At 30.3% G+C, this 20,979-nt stretch overlaps 3 protein-coding genes and 1 long non-coding RNA gene across 5 annotated transcripts; 2 read left to right on the forward strand and 2 right to left on the reverse strand.

Annotated features, from left to right (window-relative positions):
* Positions 1-1,943, reverse strand: LOC121214492 (universal stress protein A-like protein). 2 transcript variants are annotated; one of them, XM_041088216.1, is made up of 3 exons: positions 1,609-1,943; positions 422-540; positions 1-346 (listed from the first exon to the last, which is right to left on the reverse strand). In XM_041088216.1, the coding sequence occupies exons 1-3, from the start codon at positions 1,648-1,650 to the stop codon at positions 268-270; spliced, it is 240 nt and encodes a 79-aa protein (XP_040944150.1). In that variant the 5' UTR covers positions 1,651-1,943; the 3' UTR covers positions 1-267. The 2 variants fall into 2 exon arrangements, with proteins under 2 accessions (XP_040944150.1, XP_040944151.1); XM_041088217.1 differs by having other exon boundaries at positions 1-331; positions 1,609-1,928.
* A 1,165-nt stretch (positions 1,944-3,108) lies between these two features.
* On the reverse strand, positions 3,109-5,048 carry LOC107950652 (uncharacterized). Its single transcript, XR_001698138.2, has 3 exons — positions 4,707-5,048; positions 4,478-4,514; positions 3,109-3,427 (listed from the first exon to the last, which is right to left on the reverse strand). It is a non-coding gene; the product is annotated as an uncharacterized lncRNA (long non-coding RNA).
* Positions 5,049-5,939: 891 nt separating this feature from the next.
* On the forward strand, positions 5,940-16,300 carry LOC107956628 (uncharacterized). Its single transcript, XM_041088277.1, has 6 exons — positions 5,940-6,020; positions 6,624-6,746; positions 13,609-13,740; positions 13,787-14,014; positions 15,876-15,950; positions 16,038-16,300. The coding sequence occupies exons 1-6, from the start codon at positions 5,940-5,942 to the stop codon at positions 16,095-16,097; spliced, it is 699 nt and encodes a 232-aa protein (XP_040944211.1). The 3' UTR covers positions 16,098-16,300.
* Positions 16,301-19,029: 2,729 nt separating this feature from the next.
* LOC107908053 (uncharacterized) lies at positions 19,030-19,877 on the forward strand. Its single transcript, XM_016835327.1, has 3 exons — positions 19,030-19,053; positions 19,182-19,537; positions 19,604-19,877. Exons 1-3 carry the CDS (start codon positions 19,030-19,032, stop codon positions 19,875-19,877), a joined length of 654 nt encoding a protein of 217 aa, XP_016690816.1.
* Positions 19,878-20,979: the final 1,102 nt, after the last annotated feature.

Consider the following 20,979-nt stretch of genomic DNA (forward strand, 5'->3'; position numbering starts at 1 on the left):
TTAAGTAAAATGTAATTCATTTAACATTAAGTAAAATGAATCCAATTTGCAGAATTTATTGATCATCCCCTTTATTGGCAACTGAAGTTATCAACATATACAACACAACATGGGGGGCTCTTTTAAATTCCAACAAGGAAAAAAGGGATAAATTTGCATGTTAATTTATTTCATAGAACATCAGTTGTTTATCCCATTCAAAACTTTAACCAGCTCCGAGGAAACCGGTGAAATAAGTCGTCGGAAAAAAGTCATGGGAGCATGCACTTATTCATGGTGCTTCACCACAGTCACGGCGCAGGAACCATTGTTCACCACATAGTTACTTACACTGCCCATTATAATCCTCACAAAGACAAGATCAAGATGATTAAAATCATATCCAAAATGATGAAAGCCATGAACACAAATGATATTTTACCTTTTAAGCTTGCCGAGCCCTCTATTTCCTACAATTATGCAGCTAAGAAGGATACTATCAATAGCCTCACATAACTTCTCACGTGGATCACCCCAATAAACTTTCATAAGAACCTCAACCTGAGAATCACATACAAATACCATTTATTAAGAACTGCAATTAAATGAAGTTCGAATGTTTCATGGATTTTTGGTGAAGAAATATTGCTTCTTTTTGCTTAGCACCATTGCTAACAATTTCCACTACTTCAGAGTCATGCTTTACTCCATACTTCTTCATGGTTGCAGGATCAGAGAACTCAATTATTGGAACAAAGGCTAAAAAAAGGGACCAAAAGAAAATCAACAAAAACAGATTTAAGAAAAACAAAAGCTTTTTTATATCTGATTTTTAGAACATAGCTGCAATGGTTGATCTTGGCATTAAGATTTCGAGTGTCTAACTAAAAATAAAAAAAATAGAAAATTTAGTTAAGATGTTCAAAAAATTTGATAATTCTAATTAAAACTTTCAAAAATTTTAAAGGCTTAATGAAATTTGACAAAAAAATTTGAAAGGATCTAATTAAAATTTTGAAAAACTCTAAAAGATTCAATGAAAATTTTCAAAATTTTCAAGAGGCCTAACTAAAAATTAAAAATATTTAAGGGTCTAAATATAATTTTCAAAAATTTTGGGACCACTCATTACCATTGGCCTCTACATAGCTAGACAATAACCTAATTTTTTTTCTCGAGAAACAAACATCAAGAAAAATTCCAAATAAAAGAAGTTAAAATATGCTCTCAATTGCTTTACTTTAACAAGGTTTAAGTGCTTAAAATTTTAAAAATTAAATTCTCTTATATTTTTTTATTTAAAGATCTTAATTTATTAAAATAGTTAATTTTTTTATCAAAATTTATCAATATGACATGATGACATGTTATTATTTAACAAAAAAAATAAACTTGTTAGATTGAAAATTTTGAAGAAAGAAAAACACTCCCTGTATTAATGATTAGCATGGAGAAGCCTAAAAAAAATTATCATCTAAAATTGAATTATAAATTTTTAAAAGTTAAAATATAATTTTATTATATTAATTTAAAATTTAATATAGGGACTAAATTTCAATTTCTTTTAAAATGCGGGACTAGTGACACATTTTGACCTAGAAAAAAAAATGGAAAGAGAAGATTACATACGTGAACCGATGCCTTCCCAGAGTTGCATCTCGCCCTTCTCATAATTCCCTTCGGGTTGTATGGTAATAAGGATAAGATGATCCTCTTTGCGGATAACGTTTTCCATAGCCCATTTTAACGCACTCTTGCTACTAGATGAGAAATCTATAGCCACCCCAATTCTCCTTTCAGTCGCCATATTTCACCGTAGAATATACGTATATGTGCAAGTTAAAGCTTGCTAAGCCTTTTGGGCTTCTTGTTTTTTTCCTTCTTCTGGATTGTTCTATGTTATTCGTGTAGGAAGAGTTTGCGGTGTTTTCATAATTTGTTGTCATAATCAATAAACGACCAAATAATAAATAGCCAATCCACAAAAAATGGTAATAAACGGTCGCGAGTTTAGTGAAAGCAAGGGAGAAAAGGCGTGGGAAAAAGTCTTGTTAAATGAGAGTTTGCAGTTTGTGGTAGGGTGTACGAGTTTTGATGTTTTTAAACCGCTAGATCGAGATCAATTAGTTATTATTGTTGATAGGAGTGAGTATTTAACTGAGTCGAGTCGAATTGAGTAAAAAAATTTCAAGTTAAATCGAGTTGAATTAACAAATTTTATTATTTATATTCAATGATGCATTTACATGGACCGATTATTCAACTAATAGACGAAATACAATATTATTTTAACTATATAAACAACACATAATGGTTTTACCTTTTCATTTAATGAGTAAACATTTATCAAAAAGACGTAATTTTTCCTTTTCTTATTTAAATTTTCAGATAACTTAAATTGTGTAATTCATATTCGAGTTAAACTAAAAAACTTGATTTTTTTATTCGAGTTGATCCGAATAACTATTTAATTCAAAATTTAAAATTTTTTACCGAATTTTTTCAAATTGAACCATATTTTGGTCACCCCTAATTGTCGAGGCTCGATTTCGATCATTTGGTTGAGAAGTATTGGATTGTTTTGTTGTTGTCAACCTGTTGAGGGACCTATGTACTTTTTTGGTTTTTTTTTTAATAATCTTTGTCAAATTGGGTTGAAAGTAGAGGTGAGCATTCGATCGAATCGAATCGAATCGAAAATTTCCGAGTCAATCGAATTTTCGAATCTCATTTTATCATCCTAACTTTATTTGAAGTTTTATCGAGTCGAATCGAGTGAGATAGAAATCGAATCGAATCATTTGTTCGAGTTAAGTTTAAAAATAAAAGAAAATTATTGTTGTTTATTTTTATATAATTTTTCAAAAAATAAACTTCTTTAAAGTTTTTAAACATAATCATACAACAAAAAATTGAAGTAAATAAGTGAATAAATAAAAGTAACACAACATCAATCCAAATAAACAACATGATTCCAAATAAACAACAAAAAAATACAAAAAGATTATAATAAAAAACATAAGTAAAAGTCCAAGTAAATAGCATGAGTCGAAATAAACAACTTTATAGTAAAAAAACAAAACATAATGAAGAACAAAACAAGCACTGGATGTATAAAATAAGCAGACGAAAGAGAAATGAAGCACATTTAATTTCCTATTAAGTTGCATCATACCAAATCCCTAAATAAAATTGTAATGATCAAACTTTGTTCTGAAAATCATACAGCTACTTTAAAGATCTATTCCCTAAAAAAAATACATAAACATAAAATATTCCAGCTTGTTTCTTGTTTCAACAGTTAAACATGCATAATCTCTTAGCTTACCATTGGCACTGGTGAAGATGATTTGTCAGACTTAGAAGACTTCCCTTCATCGTTGTTTCCCATGGTCAAAGCACCAAAGGTGAAACCTTTTCTAGAAGTTGGTTCACCTCTCTCTGTCAACTGCAATCAAGGAGAAACATGAAGCAAATTTTCTAGACAGCAATAAGAATGGCTCAGTAAAAAATCATACAAGCAAATCAATACTGATATTTAATTAGATCCAACCACTTGATTTAATATTAAAATTTCTGAACAAATGCTTTAAAGTATGCAGATATCATCACAAATCATTCTACTTCCATATTACTCTCACAAAGCAGACAAATGGTTGTACAGGCGCAACGAATACTGCCTTCTTCAATGCTCAAAAGAACACCAAGAAATCACTGAAAGTCACATTCGTGTTCCTTGAATTGGCTTGATGCTCTCTACAAACAGTTAAGATTTACAGATTTCTACTTCCTGATGCTTAGCATGTTTGATCTAATTCTAATCAGCTTATCATAAACAACTTCATAGAAATCAAAACAAGTGCAGTCTGACATAAATATTTGGGGCTTCATTGATATTAACTTATTCAACTTTCACCAAACTGTGTTGGAAAGTTTAGAATATGGATTTAATTGCACAATTGAAACTTGAAATTGTTAGTTACCTCAGGTGCTCATCTTATGAGTTAAATCCTATACTAGCAAGCTCGGGGAATATGACATAAACGTATAATTTACAAATAGGCTGCTTTCAAAAGTATTTACAACTGAACAGAGGATTTTAATTTTTCTCCAAGAAAAAAAAAGGTTTAATCCAGTTTCAAATAATACAAAATTTTCATGAACATAATAATTCCGCAAAGAAAGGAGGAAGAGAAAAACAGTGAATGGGAAAGATGGACAGCCCGGAAAATACATGGAAAGCCGAGGGTATAACCGTCTTTCAAGCACCCACACCATATCGAGATGGTAAAGGTCGAAGGATGATAGCCAAAGAAACGATGCAATTTAAAAAGAAAAAAGAATCTGAAAAGATTAATCTGTCTTAATTAAAGGTCAAAAATATACATGAAAATACTGTCTCCAACACGTTCAACAGTTGAACCAAACAAAACTTTCACGTAGTAATCAACTAAGCAAATAATAGAAAATTTAACATGTAACTCTAATTTCAACATACCTTAAAATCTGAAACCCGAGATTCTTCCTTCTCTTGGCTGGAAAACAATAATACAATTACAAATCAATATTAGATTATCTTCAATTAGGGAAAAAAAAAGAAGTAGAGAAGAGAATTTGAAAAGAAATATTAGTCAAAAAGACTGCATTATCTTCTTCACTGAAAAAGATCGGGAATTCTTTTCTTTTAAAATTCGCGGAGAATAAGAGAGAAATAAAAGTTAACATACCTCTGATTTTGGAATTGGGTGGAGCCGTCAGCCGTGGAGGACCGGAGGTGGATCGGTGGAGGAGGGTGGACCGGAGGTGAAGATTTTCGAATTGGGGAAAAAAGGGAGGAGGAAGGGTACGGGCTTAGTTAGGGATTTTGGAAATGATTTTGTTTTAACTTCTAATTTTTAAATGTAGTGTTTTTTAAAAATAAAAAATATATGTGGTGTATTTTAAAAATAAAAAATATAGTTTATATTCGAATTTGAAAATTCAATTCGATTCGAACTCGAAATTCGAAAAAATATAGTTTATATAGTTTCTTTTTTACACCATGTTTGATTGGGTGTATTGGCATAGCCATTACACCCCTATTCCGTGGGCCCTAATTAATCCCACTTTAATCCTTTGTTTGGTTCAGTGTATTGGCTAATACGAGTCTATTACATTACAGACCTAATCCCTAAAATCCACCGATTTCTAATCCCTTCCTTTTGCTCAGTTTAGGTCCTGCTTCAGTTTTATACCCTGTTTTACCCTCCCGATCGACGCTTCCCCTTTCCATCTTCTGTTTTTTCCTTCTAGCTTGGGGTTTCTGTAGATTTGCTCCCTCTGTCTCTCTAATATTTTTTACAACACAATTTACGCTTGGCCTTCTCAACCTTTTCTTTTCTTTTTCTCTCTGTCACTCTTTCGTTTGCTCTCATTTGGTGGGTTTCCAAGTTTACTGCAACTGAAAGGTAAACCAAGGTTTCTAACTCTCTTTTGCTCTCAAACTGCTTTAATGTTTGCAGCTCTAAATTTATCGCTGTTTTTTTCCCTGTTGATCCATTAGGTTAAAGAAATTGAGCTTTTTTCTGCTTCAGATTTGATTTTGAGTGGTTATTTTCCTTCTTTACCATGTCAAATTTTAAGTTTGATTGGTTTACTTTGATGGGTTTGTGTTATTGGATTAATTTCTATGGATTCATTTTAATTAGCTTAAGTTTCGAGTAGAGTTCTATTTTCCAATATCTACAATTCACTCAGTTTCACAACAGTCACTGTTCTTTCAAAAATATTTTCTTTTGTATGAACAATCTTTCTTGAATGAATTCAATTATCCCATATTGAAGAAAGGAGTAATAATCTTCATTTATCAACCAATAAATCTTAAATATAATTCTTGTTATCAACCCAAATCTAAAATCTTACTACAAAGTACAAACCCACCCTTTTGCCACAAATCTCTAGAGCTAAAGTAGTTGTGGTCCATGGCGATTGCAGCAGCAACTGTCATCGTTCCATTAAGTATTCTTTTCTTCATCTCTGGCCTCTTTGTCAATCTCATTCAGGTTCCTTTTTGGATTTTATTTTTTATTTTTGATATATTCAATGAGGGATTTGCTTCATCTTTTGATTTGATTAAGTTTTTTTTTTTGGTAATTATTGCTTTCTGGTTTTCTATTATTCTTTCTTTGTTGAATGTTGCAGTCTGCATTTTTTTTATTTCTATTTGTTTTCAAATTTGTTGTGGTTGCTTTGAATGGAAAATGCTGGTAAATGGTTTTTTTTCTTTCTTTTTTTTTTAAGTTCATCTTTTGAGTTGAATTATTAATGAGTTTGCATAAGTACACTTGGGCTTTGAATCTACTTCACTTCTGAGATAATAAAGTTTAGGAGCAAATGAAAATTACATTGGGATATTTGATTTAAGCTTGTACAAGCTGCTTCTTTTGTTGCCTTGTTTGCTTACTCCTTTTTTCACCATACCAACTTAATGCTAAAAATGGGACTTAGAATTCATTTTTGTTGCCTTTGTTTTTGTAGTAATCAAAATTTACTGTGTTAGATAAGTTGATCCAGTTTGTTTCATTGGCTGATGTGTAAAACTTTTTTTTTTGAATATCATGGTCAATGACCATTTTCAATCTTAAACCTTCTGGTGCTTTTTCTAGGCGGTATGCTTTGTTCTCATTCGGCCTTTGTCCAAGAAGACGTATAGAAAGATCAATCGTGTTGTGGCAGAGTTGTTGTGGCTTCAACTTGTATGGCTAGTTGATTGGTGGGCAGGAGTTAAGGTGCTAATAAGCTCCTCTGGCGTAGTATAGTTTAATGTTGAAACCTGAGACAACAATTTATGATGATCAAATGCCTAATTTCTTTATATGTCAGTTTCCAACTAGACTAAGGTAGGTCTTAAAAATAATCTTTACATTGTAAGTGCCATGATATAGAATCAGTAAAAGGTTTTCATTGCGTCTTTTGGAATTTTGAGTGTGATTGTGGTACTTTCAGTCAATGATTATGATTGAAAATTTCACAATCTCAAATTGATATCGGATTACTTAGTCACAATCTCAAATTGATATCGAATTACTTAGTACTTACACAAAGATATTAGAAAATTGTATTGTTGTGTGGTGCAAAATTTACTGGGGTTTGATTAACTTTTTAGTTCCATTATTTGCTTACCTATTCCTTGTCTCGTTGAAGCAGTCCCTAATACTGGGGTTTGATTGAAAATTAGCATATGTGATCTCATATACTTTACCAGGAAATATAGGTTTGATTGAAAATTACAAAACTTTATCATGGAGCTTATATTCCACGTACTCAGTTTTCACTCCTAGCTTGTTGCTTGAGGAATTTTAGTTCAGGTATTAGTCACAGATATTATGAAATGTTACACATCAGATATATGATCTTGTTTGCGGTTGAAACTTTAATAGCAATAGAAATTACTGATAAGATAGGATATTGTAATTGCACCAGCCGAGCTGCTGCTTTTATGTTATTATGGAGGCACTAGGCCATGTTGCTTAACCATGTCCTAATCATTTTGGCAACCTGAACAATTTTAGTGATAAAATTTTATTGCTGCTGTAGTAGTTTGTATTCTAATGAAATGTCATCTATGTCCTAGTCATTGATGATATTCTAATGAAATGTCATCTATGAGTTTGACTGGACATAAATGTTTCATCGTATTATGAGTTTAGTAGTAGATTCTAGAAAGATTTGATATTGAATTGCATAAGCAATTGTTGTTATTGTTCTTGGATTTGTTTAAACAAATATTTTTGTCTCACAATTTATGCCAACAAGTATATACAACAAGTCTATTTAACAAGTCCTTCCAAACACATTTTTAATTGGTATTAAAGCCTAATAAGAAAAGCTTTTGGTGTGATTTTCTATTTGGTGAGTTAAAATGAATTTTATGAAGGAAGGTAGCTCAACTTCAAAACTACTTCTTTTGGATAGAATAAACTATGCCTATTGGAAGATTGAGATGTGAACATTCATCAAGTCTATTGATAAAAGAGCTTGAAAATCATCTATTTAACTAGATGAGAGCCTCCTAAAACAACAAGCTTATATGGGTTACATATTGTAAAATCAAAAGCACAATGTATCACTAAAGAAGATAAGATTGTAAACTTGACATTCATACGAAATTATAGGATTTCTTGCACTAATGATTACTTAGATGGGGCGTTAGATATAATACAATGAATAAATTGTAAGGTGATTAAAATTGAAGGAATAAATTAGAAACATTTTATTAAAAATAAAACTAATTAAATGTGTATATTCATATATAACGCATTAATTAAAAATATTTTTAAATAATTAAAATTAAAAAATATTAATAGTAATTAATTTGTTTTTTTTCTTAAGATAATTATGTCTGGTGTGCAAGCTTCAAATGTTTCTTTTCAAGCTTCTCGAGGAACCAAAAGAAAATGGGTTCCAAAAGAAGATGCAGCATTAGTTTCCTGCATGGTGGACTTGCACAATGTTGGAACATTTAATGCTGATACCGGGTTCAAAGCCGGTTATTTAAACGAGTTGAAAAAAATGCTAGAGAAGGCTTTACCCAACGCAATGTTGAAGGCTAGACCTAATATTGAATCGAGAATTAGGTTACTAAAAAGGGAGTGGTCAATCATGTATGACATGCTTAATGGCCAAAACAATAGCAGTTTTGGTTGGGACGAGCATAGGCAGCTCGTTGTTGAAGATGCGGTTTGGGACTCCTATTTAAAGGTAAGAATTATTTCAAGTCTTTATTATCTTATTTTTTACCAAACTTATAACTAATATGATTTCCTCATTTTTTTAGAGTCACAAAGAAGCCGCTCAATTCAGACATCGTGCTTTCCCTTACTACAACCAGCTTACTGCCATATACGCAAGAGATCGAGCGACGGCAAAAGATGCTCAAACAGCTGCTGATGTTCTTGAAAAAATAAATGCTGAGGATGTACCTACTATAGATATGAATAAAGAAATAAACTCATTCTATGACTGTGAAGCTGACGTCTCTTTGGATGACATGGATGTTTCTGCTACGGAGCCGAGACGAGATAGAGACCAAGGGGGTTCCTCATCTTCAAACAAGAAAAATAAGAAATTTGATGCTCGTGATAATATGTCTTCTTCATTTAATGAGGCTACCACTTTATTGGCCGAAAACATGCGGGCCGTTGGCGATCAAATCAGTAGGAGTATTGACTCCGATGTGGTAGTTCAGCAGAAGTCAAAAGAATTCCAGATCATCCAAGAGAAAGCTACAAATTTATATTCAACCTTATGGGAAATTTAAGGTTTAACCGTCGATGAGCAGTATTGAGCTTTGAGTAAAATTCCAGATCATCCAACTCAAATGCTCGTTTTCTTTAGTTTACCTTCTACTGCACGATTGGAATGGGTGTGAAGATTTCTTTCTGACCATTAAAAATCAATGTTCAAACTTTTTGCTGTTGTAAAACTATATAACATATGGATTATGATGTAGAATTTCATTTTCATCTAACATTTTCTTAATATAAGTTAATTATGTTTATGCAGAACATAATTCTCAAGTTATATTATGATATTAGTAAATTCATACAAGAATATTTATTATTAAGAATTTTATGAAATTATATATCATTATTAAATTATTGTAACACCCCTTACCCGTATCCGTCGCCGGAATAGGATACGAGGTATTACCAGATTTTACTGATTTTTTTAAAAAACTCAATATAACCCTTTTATAAATATCTAATCCTCCCTGCAAATTTTAAACCGAGACCAAGCCAACACAACCAATCCATTTCAACATATTTTCAAGATAGATTTATTGTATTCATAAGATAATCTCATCACATGCCAAAACCAAAATTTGTTAGCCATACCAATGGCTAACCATACATTCATTCCACATTAACATCTACCTTACTACCTTATACATGTCATTGATTTCCAAAATAAGTTTCTTTATCTATCGAGATCTTGAGGTTGATAGTGTGACGCTTCTCCGACCAAATCTGACCTCCGAGCTCTTAACACTACAAAACAGGGGAAAAAGAAATAGGATAAGCACTTTGTGCTTAGTAAGCTCATGTAACAAGAATTATACTTACCTAATATTTTCCATACAATGTAGTAAACATTCATACACCCATTCCATACATTATTCCCCTATCATGCACAAACTCAACATTCAAATTAGTCCAATAATTTCCATGTATCAATAATTTATACCATGATTGATGAGCTCATCAATACCATGATTTCCATTTCCTTATTATTTTTCCATATTTACCCCGTTGAACTACTTAAAATTTCGATGGATTTTCAGAGGTACACTTTAGTGTACAATTTCGGGTCCGTCAATTCATATTCATTTGCGCACATTTCCATTTCAGAGAGCACACTCCTGCGAACCTCATCCTTATAGCAGGATTACCAGTCCAGGCTAAATCCCCTGTAATATAAACTCACAGAGTATTGTCGGGATTACCAGTCCAGGCTAAACCCCCTGCAACGACAATTACTCTAATGAGCTTGGATCTGAATTACCAGTCCAGGCTAAATTCAGACCCTAATTCGGATTACCCGTCTGGGCTAAATCCATTTTCCACATATTCTTCGGGAGGGCTATATCAGGATAGGATCACCCGTTCGGGCTAGATCCTTTTTACTGTCAATTCCTTTTCAGAGATCCATCGAATTTTCATTCCATTCAACCGGGATTTATTTCCTCTTTTCATCAAGAATATCAACACTTCATCAATTATCATACCATAAACATCCAAATCATATTCACATCAATAACAAACATTTCAAGCATTTAAGAATATAATTCAAGTTACACGAACTTACCTCGATACTTGTTCGTAAATAAAAATCTATTAATCCCGAACTTTTTCTTTTCCTCGATCTAGCTTCGTATTTGAATTTTCCGGATCTAAATAAATAAATTTAATCATTAATCTAATACATTTCATGTTCATATGTAACATTCTCTAAAATTCCATTATTATTTATAGTGCATTCAAAGCTATCTTACTGAGTCACAGTCACTAAATTATTTATATCTTGAGCTACAGAACTCCAAATTAAGATCCGTTAATTTTTCATGAAACTAGACTCGCATATCTTCTTATCATAAAATTTTCAGAATTTTTTTCCTATCCAGTAAGTACATTTTATTCTTTAAAGTTTCCCCTGTTTCACTTATTGATAGTTCTGACCCCTCTTCACTAAAAATTAATTATCTCATTGTACAGAATTCGGATGATGTTTTCGTTTGTTTCTTATGTAAGTAGACTCATTATGTATTCTAACCATATAAATTATAACTCATAATAATTTTTGTACAATTTTTAATTATTTTTACAAAGTCAGAACAGGGGAACCCGAATTCATTCTGACCTTGTCTCACAAAACCTATTATATCTCATGATTTACAATTCCATTGCTTACACCATTCCTTTTATAAGAAACTAGACTCAATAAGCTTTAATTTCATATTTTGTTCATCCTCTAATTCAATTTCTACAATTTTTGGTGATTTTTCAAAGTTAACCTACTGCTGTTGTCCAAACTGTTTTAGTGCATGAGGTTAATTACCATTTTTCCCTAAACTTTCAATAAATGATAATTTCATCCTTGCTCAATTAACCTCTCAATTGAGCTGATTTTTCCTAAATTAACACATTATTCCATCACTTTAAACTACTTTATAACCTTTGGAAATCAGAATTTTAGCATTAGACTTTAATTCCAAACTTTTTCACAATTAGGTCCTACAAATTAATTTCTATTGAAATCACCTAATAAAATCATCTCATAAACAAATTAAAGCTTCAATTTCATCCTATTTCATCATAAACTTCCAGCACATATTCATAGTAACTTTCCATTTCATTCATAAAATCAAAAGCTAATGAATTTAGTAATAGGGCCTAGTTGTAAAAGTCTTAGAAACACAAAGATTACAAGAAAAAGGCAAGCATTAACTCACTTGGTGCAAAAATTATGAAAAACCAGCTTGAAGAAACCCTTGGGACGTTTTTGGCTGATGAGAATGCAGAAAATATGAAGAGAATTCTAGATATTCCACTTTAGTCCTAACTTTTAAAGCAATTTTTGCAATATTCCAATTTTACTCTTAATTCTTCAATTCTCCTGATTTTTCTCAACGTATGCCGCCCAAAATATCTTATTTTGGGATTATTTGAAATTTATGTCCCTCCTCATTTAACAATTGAGCTATTTAATCCTTCTAGTAACTTTTACACCTTTTCAATTTAGTCCTTTTTACGTAATTGACTATCCAGACATTAAAATTTTCTAACGAAATTTTTATACCATATTACTAATATTTCATAATTATTTATAAAATTATTTTGACTTGGTTTTACTAGATAAAAGTCTCGATACCTTATTTTTACCCAATTTCTTCAATAATTTCTTTTTCTAACTAACCACTAAATCGGTAAAATTTTTCTATCGATATTTTCATACGATTTTCCTATCATATCAATATTCATGCAAAAATATTAAAATAAATTTATCTTTAAATCGGATTTGTGGTTACAAAACCACTATTCCGATAACTTTGAATTTGGGCCATTACAATTATATTTAATATTAATTATTTTAAATTATATAAATTCATATAAGAAAATTTATTATCAAGAATTTTATGAAATTATATATCATTATTAAATTATATTTAATATTAATTATTTTAAATTATATAAATTCATATAAGAAAATTTATTAGTAATAATTATTTTAAATTTTATTAAATCATATATTTTAATTAAAATATATTTAATAATAAATATCTCAAATTATATTTTATAGTATCATATATTATGATTTTAGTAAATTCATATAAGAATATTGATTATTAAGAATTTTATTAAATCATATATTTTAATTAAATTTTATTTAATAATAAATATTTCAAATTATATTTTATAGTATCATATATTATGATTTTAGTAAATTCATATAAGAATATTGATTATTAAGAATTTTATTAAATCATATATTTTAATTAAATTTTATTTAATAATAAATATTTCAAATTATATTTTATAGTATCATATATTATGATTTGAGTAAATTCATATAAGAATATTGATTATTAAGAATTTTATTAAATCATATATTTTAATTAAATTTTATTTAATAATAAATATTTCAAATTATATTTTATAGTATCATATATTATGATTTGAGTAAATTCATATAAGAATATTGATTATTAAGAATTTTATTAAATTATATATTTTAATTAAAATGTATTTAATAATAATTATATTAAATTATATTTTATAGTATCATATATTATGATTTGAGTAAATTCATATAAGAATATTGATTATTAAGAATTTTATTAAATTATATATTTTAATTATAATATATTTAATAATAATTATGTTAAAATATGATTAAATTATTTATTATTGATATTAATAATCTTATTAAAATTTAAAAACAATAACAATAATCATTTACCTAAACAAATTTGTGCTAAGGGTATTCTAGTCATTTTAATTTTTTCCATTATGCTATTACACCTCCATTCCATTCAACCAAACACAATAATACTATTACGCCCCTATTCCATTGCATTCAACCAAACAATTGATTCCTGCCTTCTTCTCCCCAAAAATTTCCCGTCGATTTCATATCCTCAAATCAAGCCAAATCGATTCACCTTCACGTTTTCACATATTCTTCCAGCCAAATCGATTCGCCTTCATCTTCTTCCAGCCAAAGGTACGCTGACAGCCAAAGGGCTTCACCATTCTTCCGCTTCTTCCAACGACTGAGAAACAGTAGCGGGAAGGGAGGTAATCTTTTTCTGCCCTCATCAAGCTTCATCCTCTCCGACGTTTCCCTTCCATTGATTGCAGAGGTAAACTTAAAACTGATTTTTGCCCTCAGCTCCATCTTCTCATACGTTTTTGCTCTTTTTTTTATCAGGACCCAAAAATTTCATCACTTTCACAGATTTGAACTTCCAGCACCGCCGCCTGCGCCTCTACTACCAGTGAGAATACCTTGTCTCCTTTCCTTTAATTTTTACGCTTCAGATGTTTATCTATGTTTCCTGATTAGTGTTTTAAATTTATTTAGTTTAAAATTTCGATTTAGTGCATTCCATTGTTTGAAATTGAGTTAGAATTGTCTTCTAAAGGCTGGGACTGATCTAATTTACTTTCTGTCACCTGATCAAAAGAGCAAAATTCTCTAAGGGACAAGGTTTTAGTAACATAAAAGTAGAAATAATAATAATGTTAAAATTCCTGGCATGCATAGTCATATATCATTTAAGTTTCATCTTAGGCCCTAAAAAATGTTAGGTCCTCTCCTCTGACATGCTAAATTATTTCCATTTGATCAACTAGCATAGATGATATATGCTAAATTATTTCCATTTAAGTTTGAATGAATTGCTTCTATTTTGCTTGTTTGTATTCATGTTACTTTGGTTATCCTTTGTTTTGCTTATCCTTTGTTATATTGTATCATAATTCATACATTATGTCGTTTACGTCGACTCGATATATGCCTTACATGTTCATTGCAAGACAGAATCTGTTCCCCGTTTACTATTCGGTTTTGTTTGAAACATATTTGTACCATGGGGTTGCAACGAATATTCTATTTTCGTGTTTAAACCGTTTGCAACAATGCTTTCATTAGAGCAAGTTTTCATGTTTGCTGATAGAGAACAATTTGTAATGCTTTCACTTGATGACTTGTTTATACCGTTGCTCGTACAAATCGTATATCGATTTTATCTTATCATCTAGTATAGGTTTCAGCTTCTTCTATTGCAGCTTTCAGTTGCATGACCTTAGTCTAGGCCTATAGGGTTCTCACTTTTGTGGCATATTAGGCATGTTTTTATGCTAAGGCTGTTAATTTTCGAACCCGGATGAAGTTGGAAGCTATGAAGCTTTCTACATGTTCACTATGACACTGCACTATGGTCAGTTAGAACCCAATTCTGCTTCTTTGCTTGCTTTATATGCAGCTTGAAATCGCAATCAAGTTTTTGTCGTAAAGTTGCACCATATTCATTCTTGTAGAATCAAACCTCTATTCAATAGGCCTAGATGATTATACTTTGTTGCAATGTTATGTCTTAAGGTTTATGTATGCTATCTGGTTTGCTTAACCCATGCAAAAACATGGTCTTATTACATTTCGCAGCATGGGATTCACATTCTGTTGCTTGTTCATGAATTATACTACCTGTTTTTCAACCCGATTCTTATCATTTTCGTTCTTGCATCAATAATCAAATCAGTCTGTTAACATGCTCAGAACCCTTTCAATGCCACACTATGGGGTTGAAATTAATGCATAGATATCTTCAGCCTTAGCTTGATGACTACAAGGTTTGCTTAGGTCAATATATTCCCTAATGACGCAATAAATATTGCGTAACTAAGCTCTGCATGATTATTTAATTGGTTATTATTAATTAACAGCCGACTCTCTTTTTCTTGTAAATGTTTAATGGCAGTTGGTTAAGAACATCAAATTGGCATTAAAAATGCAGTAGAAATTTGCTTAAAAAAATCAGGTTATGGTGGTCAGACCAAACCAGTGTTCCACAAGAAGGTAATTCCTCTTCACTTGTCTTTTATATCTTGCTTGGTGTTTAGTTATATAACCAAAATATCTAGAATTCTTATGCTGCATCTTCTGATACTAGTTAGTAAAGGATGTTTAGCTATTGCTATTTCTTGATACACCGAGAGAGGATCTAATATCTTATGTTGCATCTTCTGGTACTAGTTAGTACCAAGTGTTAACTCATTTTGTCATTCTGATCATTGCTATTTGTAAAGACTCCTAGCATGTTATATAATATTAATGGCATTGTATGGTTTGAATAGGCCAAGACCACCAAGAAGATTGTGCTGAGGCTGCAATGCCAGGGTTGCAAGCATGTATCCCAGCATCCAATCAAGGTTTGTGCATTGAGAAAAAACCTTTGTTGACCAATGTGTTTGCTTGATGAGCTAATGTGTTGGTGTTTGTGTCTTGTGTTGTTGCAGAGGTGCAAGCATTTTGAAATTGGTGGCGACAAGAAGACGAAGGGAACATCTCTTTTCTAAATGGTGTTTATTCATTTCATTTCATGTCATGTCATGTTGTTGGGAACTTTTTAAGACAGTATGGAATTCTAGTTTTTCTAATGTATTGTTTTCTGAGGGATATGGTGTTCTTTAAGCACTTAATAGTTAATGGCATCGTTTGATCTATTGTCGCCATTTGTTTTAAATACTGTATTTTAATTTAATTGTTTTTGGTAACTTCAGTAATCTCTGCTATACTTTTCATGAACGAGGAATTTAATTCAGCACTCTTGATCTATTTTAGCTCTGGAAATTGAAAGATAAATAAGATCTCAACGCAAAGCAATCTGATTAATTAAGTAAAACAGTTTGATATTTTATTTCTTTTTGCAGAGTTAGATCTTTTTGGAATTTTTTTCTCATTAAAGTTTTATTTTTTTTGGTTTAATTAAATTTGATAATTGTTCTCCCATTAAAAGTTTAAACTCGGATGTAAATGAAAAACTCTCATTACATAAATATATATATTGATGTATTTTATGGCTAAACAAAATCAGTCCCTTGATTAGTCAAACAATTAATTCGTTTCGTATCCTGTATCTCCAAATAACGTGGGGGGAATTATATATTTTTATTAAATTATATTTAATAATAATTATTTTAAATTATATTTTATAGTATTATGTATTATGATTTTAGTAAATTTTATAGTATCATATATTATGATTTGAGTAAATTCATATAAGAATATTGATTATTAAGAATTTTATTAAATTATATATTTTAATTATAATATATTTAATAATAATTATGTTTAAATATGATTAAATTATTTATTATTGATAATAATAATCTTATTAAAATTTAAATAACAATAACAATAATCATTTACCAAAACAAATTTATGCTAAGGGTATTCTAGTCATTTTAGTTTTTTCCATTATGCTATTACACCTCTATTCCATTCAACCAAACACAAGATTACTATTACGCCTCTATTCCATTACATTCAACCAAACAGTTGATTTGCTATTACACCTCTATTCCATTACACCTCTAATCCATTACACCTCTATTCCATTATGCCTCTAATCTAATACAGCGAACCAAACGTGTTGTAAAATTAAAAGTAAAAATAAATATATGATATATGATATATGATATATTGTAGAAGATTAGTATGCATATACCTGTATATGTTGAGTATGTTTATTACGCTTAGACCCATATATAATAATTGATTATAATATAATATATATTATTAGTATAAATATAATATTATTTTAAAATCAATATAGGGGTATAATAATTATTTATCATGATCATCATAAATAATATAAGTTATGAATATTATTTAAAATAATTTTGATTAATAATTTTATATCAATATTCACGGGTATTAATAATTATATATAATATTTATTTTTAAAATTTATTTTTTTAGAATAATAATTTATTGATACATAATTTTAAGTTTTGTATACTTTATTAGTGCACGGATTAGATAATTATTCACATTATTAATATATTTATCATTATCAATTATTAATACTATTATATACTTAATTAATATTAAGTTTTGTATAATTTATAGCGTATATACTAATATCATACGATATGCATAAGCCATATATGTATATTGTAATAATTAATTAATATTAATATTATATAACATTATAATAGTTAATTTTATATTTTAATACTATTATACTAATTTATATAATAATCATATACCATATATGTTAATTAATTTAATATACATTAATGTTTATCATATATACAAATATTACGTGTTTTAAATCAGATATAATTAATATTTATTATAAAAATTGATGCAAGTGTTTTGCTTAATATTATAATTAATATATTAAAATTTAAAAATTTCAATTTTTATATTTACTAACATAATATATGTTAGTGTAAGTATACCAATAATTTTATATTATATATATTAATAAATATATTAGTATATTATATAATATTATGTGTTTAATAATTAAAATTATGTATTTACAGAAATTTTAATATAATTAATGTATAAAAAATTATTAGTATCAAATAATTGAATATTAATATTTTAATATATATATATTATTTTTAGGGTAAACTACCAAAATAGTCACTTTTGTTTACCTCGAGTTACATTTTAGTCACTAATGTTTGAAATGTTACGTTTTAGTCACTTACATTATCACGTTGTAAGATTTTAGTCACTGAGCAGTTAATTGCTGTTAACGGTGTAACAGTAGGCTAACATGGCACATTAAATCATCATTTAAAAGAAAAAAAATTTAGGTTAATTTATAAAATCGCTCCCCATATTTTTTTCGTTTTGAGCAATTTAGATTTTTTTCTTTTATGTTTTTTTAACTTTCTTTTTTTCTTTATTTTCCATTCTCTTCTGCTTCTCCCTCTATTTTCCTCCCTTCTCCATTTCTTTTAATGTAATTTTTCTATGTTTTCCACTTGTTAAAACTAGTCCCTATACTTTTATTTTTTTGAACATTTAATATTTTCAAGTGATGTTAGCTTTTGAACTAGTTTTAACAAAAGAGAATGAGAAAAATAGAAAAGTTAAAAGAACATAAAAGAAAAAAAATTAAATTGCTCAAAATGAAAAAATATAGGGACCAATTGTAGAATTTAACTTAAAATTTTCGTTTGAAATGATAATTTAATATGTCACATCAGCTTACCGTTACACAGTTGACGGCAATTAATGACTCAATGACTAAAATATTACAACACGATAACGCAATTGACTAAAATGTAACCTGAAGCAAATAAAAGTGACTATGTTGGTAGTTTACCTTTATTTTTAACATACATGTGTTAAAAATAATCATATATTTTATTAATTAATAAAAAAATTAAATGTAAAAATTAAGACAACATCACTTGGCATATCTATCAGCGGGTGAAGATGGTCTAGGAACAATTTTCTATTAGCGTTTTTAGCATATCTTGGGAGATGAAGTGGCTAGTTATTGCATTGGTCTTTTAAACGATGAGTTTCTTATAAATCTTATTAATCATACGCATATTGTCTTAATTCCAAAAGTTAAGAGTCCTCGCAGCATACTGAATTTTTGTCCTATAAGCCTTTGTAACGTATTGTATAAGATTGCTTCAAAGGCTTTGGTGAATAGGTTTCAAGAAGTTCTTCGATTTTGCATTAATGAGGCACAAAGCGCATTTGTGCCGGAGCGTATTACTTCTGATAACATTGTGGCAGCTTATGAGATTCTCCATTCCATAAAAAATAGAAGATTTGGTAAAGAAGGGTCGTTTTCTCTCAAGTTGGATATGAGCAAGGCGTACGACTGTATTGAGTGGCGGCTAATTGAAAAGATGTTATTGAAAATGGGTTTCTCTGTCAATTGGGTGGAACAGATTATGTGGTTCATCACGTCAGTTACTTACTCAGTTGTGGTTAATGGGAGGGTGGGAGATAAGTTTCCGCCATCTCAGGATCTTCGGTAGGGAGATCCTTTGAGTCTATATCTGTTCTTAGTTTGTGGTGAGGGCCTTTCGGCTTTGCTTAGGTTGGCAGAAAGTAGTGGTGCGATAAAAGGAGCAAGGATGATGAGAGGGCCCTTGAGGGTTACTCATTTTTTTTTTTCGGACGATAGTCTCATTTTTGGGGATGCCACGGCAATGAGAGCATTGAATGTCTTGAAGGTGCTTCAATCATATGCCAAGTGTTCTGGTCAGCTGGTCAATTTTGAAAAATCTAGAGTTTTCTTTAGTTTAAATGTAGACATGAGGAATCAGTTGGATGTTGAGAGAATTTTGGGGGTTCACCATGCTGATAATTGAGAGAAATACTTGGGTTTACCTTGTATGGTTGGTCGAAACAAGAAGTGGGCTTTTGCTAGCCTAAGAGATAAAATTCGAAGTCATATATCTTTTTAGAGTGCGAGGCTGTTATCTATGGGTAGCAAGGAGGTTTTCATCAAATCCATTCTCTAAGCAATTCCAACATACGCTATGATGGTTTTTTTTGTAGCCAAGAACTTACTGTAAAGAAATTGAAGTTATTCTAGCTAAGTTTTGGTGGCAGAAGGCGGCTGACAAGAGAGGCATCCATTGGTGTACTTGGTTATTTTTTAGTAATCTAAAGGATGATGGAGGGATGGGGTTTAGGGATCTTGCGAAGTTTAATGTATCCATTGGTGTACTAGTGAAACAGGGGTGGAGAATTTTAATGCATCCTACATCGTTGATGGCACGTATTCTAAGGGCCAAATACTTTCCTAATACAAGATTTCTTAGTACTCAGTTAGGTTCCAAACCATCACTCGTTTGGAGGAGCATATGAAGTGCCAGAAAATTAATTGAGATGGGGCTTAAATAGAATGTGGGGACAGGTGAAAGCATTAATATTTGGGAGGACTGTTAGGTGCTAAGGTCTTTACCTGAAAGAGTTCAAACTTTTAGATCAGGTAATATTGAGAGGGTGTCTGAGCTTATTTTTCCAAATGGAATGTGTTCGAATCAAGATTTGATTGACTTGCTTTTTATAGCTGCTGATGCAATCCTCATTCATGGTATTCCTTTACCGTCTGTTCCTCAAGAGGATTGTCTCGTATAGGGCGATGAACGTTCGAGTATCTACTCTGTTCGTAGTGGTTATCGTTTATTACTCCAACAGCCGACTTCTTTATCATCTAGGCATGAAGTTTTCAAGTAAATTTGGGCAACTAGGTGACCCCCGAAAATCAAAATAGCTTTGTGGAAATTTGTTCATGGTTTTGTAGCCACTAGATCATGCCTATACAATAAAAGAGTTGCAAATAACCCAAGTTGTCCGATGTGTAATGTTGATCATGAGACGATGAACCATGTGCTAAGATTTTGTGCTACAGCGAGAGATGTATGGTTAATGATGGGTTACCCATTGCATGTGGTTAGTGCTCAA

The sequence above is a fragment of the Gossypium hirsutum genome, chromosome D02, assembly GCF_007990345.1.
Source record: "Gossypium hirsutum isolate 1008001.06 chromosome D02, Gossypium_hirsutum_v2.1, whole genome shotgun sequence".
Classification (NCBI taxonomy): domain Eukaryota; kingdom Viridiplantae; phylum Streptophyta; class Magnoliopsida; order Malvales; family Malvaceae; genus Gossypium; species Gossypium hirsutum.

What these genes read in the sequence shown, in the direction of transcription:
- LOC121214492 (XM_041088216.1), bottom strand. Translation starts at nt 1,650, where the DNA reads ATGAGAAGGGCGAGATGCAACTCTGGGAAGGCATCGGTTCAC. An exon ending in CTGGGAAGGCATCGGTTCAC is followed by an intron (nt 541 to 1,608) that starts GTATGTAATCTT and finishes TGTGATTCTCAG; the next exon opens with GTTGAGGTTCTTATGAAAGT. An exon ending in GGGCTCGGCAAGCTTAAAAG is followed by an intron (nt 347 to 421) that starts GTAAAATATCAT and finishes TGTCTTTGTGAG; the next exon opens with GATTATAATGGGCAGTGTAA.
- LOC107956628 (XM_041088277.1), top strand. Translation starts at nt 5,940, where the DNA reads ATGGCGATTGCAGCAGCAACTGTCATCGTTCCATTAAGTATTCTTTTC. An exon ending in TCATCTTCTTCCAGCCAAAG is followed by an intron (nt 13,741 to 13,786) that starts GTACGCTGACAG and finishes CGCTTCTTCCAA; the next exon opens with CGACTGAGAAACAGTAGCGG. An exon ending in CGCCTGCGCCTCTACTACCA is followed by an intron (nt 14,015 to 15,875) that starts GTGAGAATACCT and finishes TGGTTTGAATAG; the next exon opens with GCCAAGACCACCAAGAAGAT.
- LOC107908053 (XM_016835327.1), top strand. Translation starts at nt 19,030, where the DNA reads ATGAAGTGGCTAGTTATTGCATTG. An exon ending in AGTGGCTAGTTATTGCATTG is followed by an intron (nt 19,054 to 19,181) that starts GTCTTTTAAACG and finishes GTATTGTATAAG; the next exon opens with ATTGCTTCAAAGGCTTTGGT. An exon ending in CCGCCATCTCAGGATCTTCG is followed by an intron (nt 19,538 to 19,603) that starts GTAGGGAGATCC and finishes GGCTTTGCTTAG; the next exon opens with GTTGGCAGAAAGTAGTGGTG.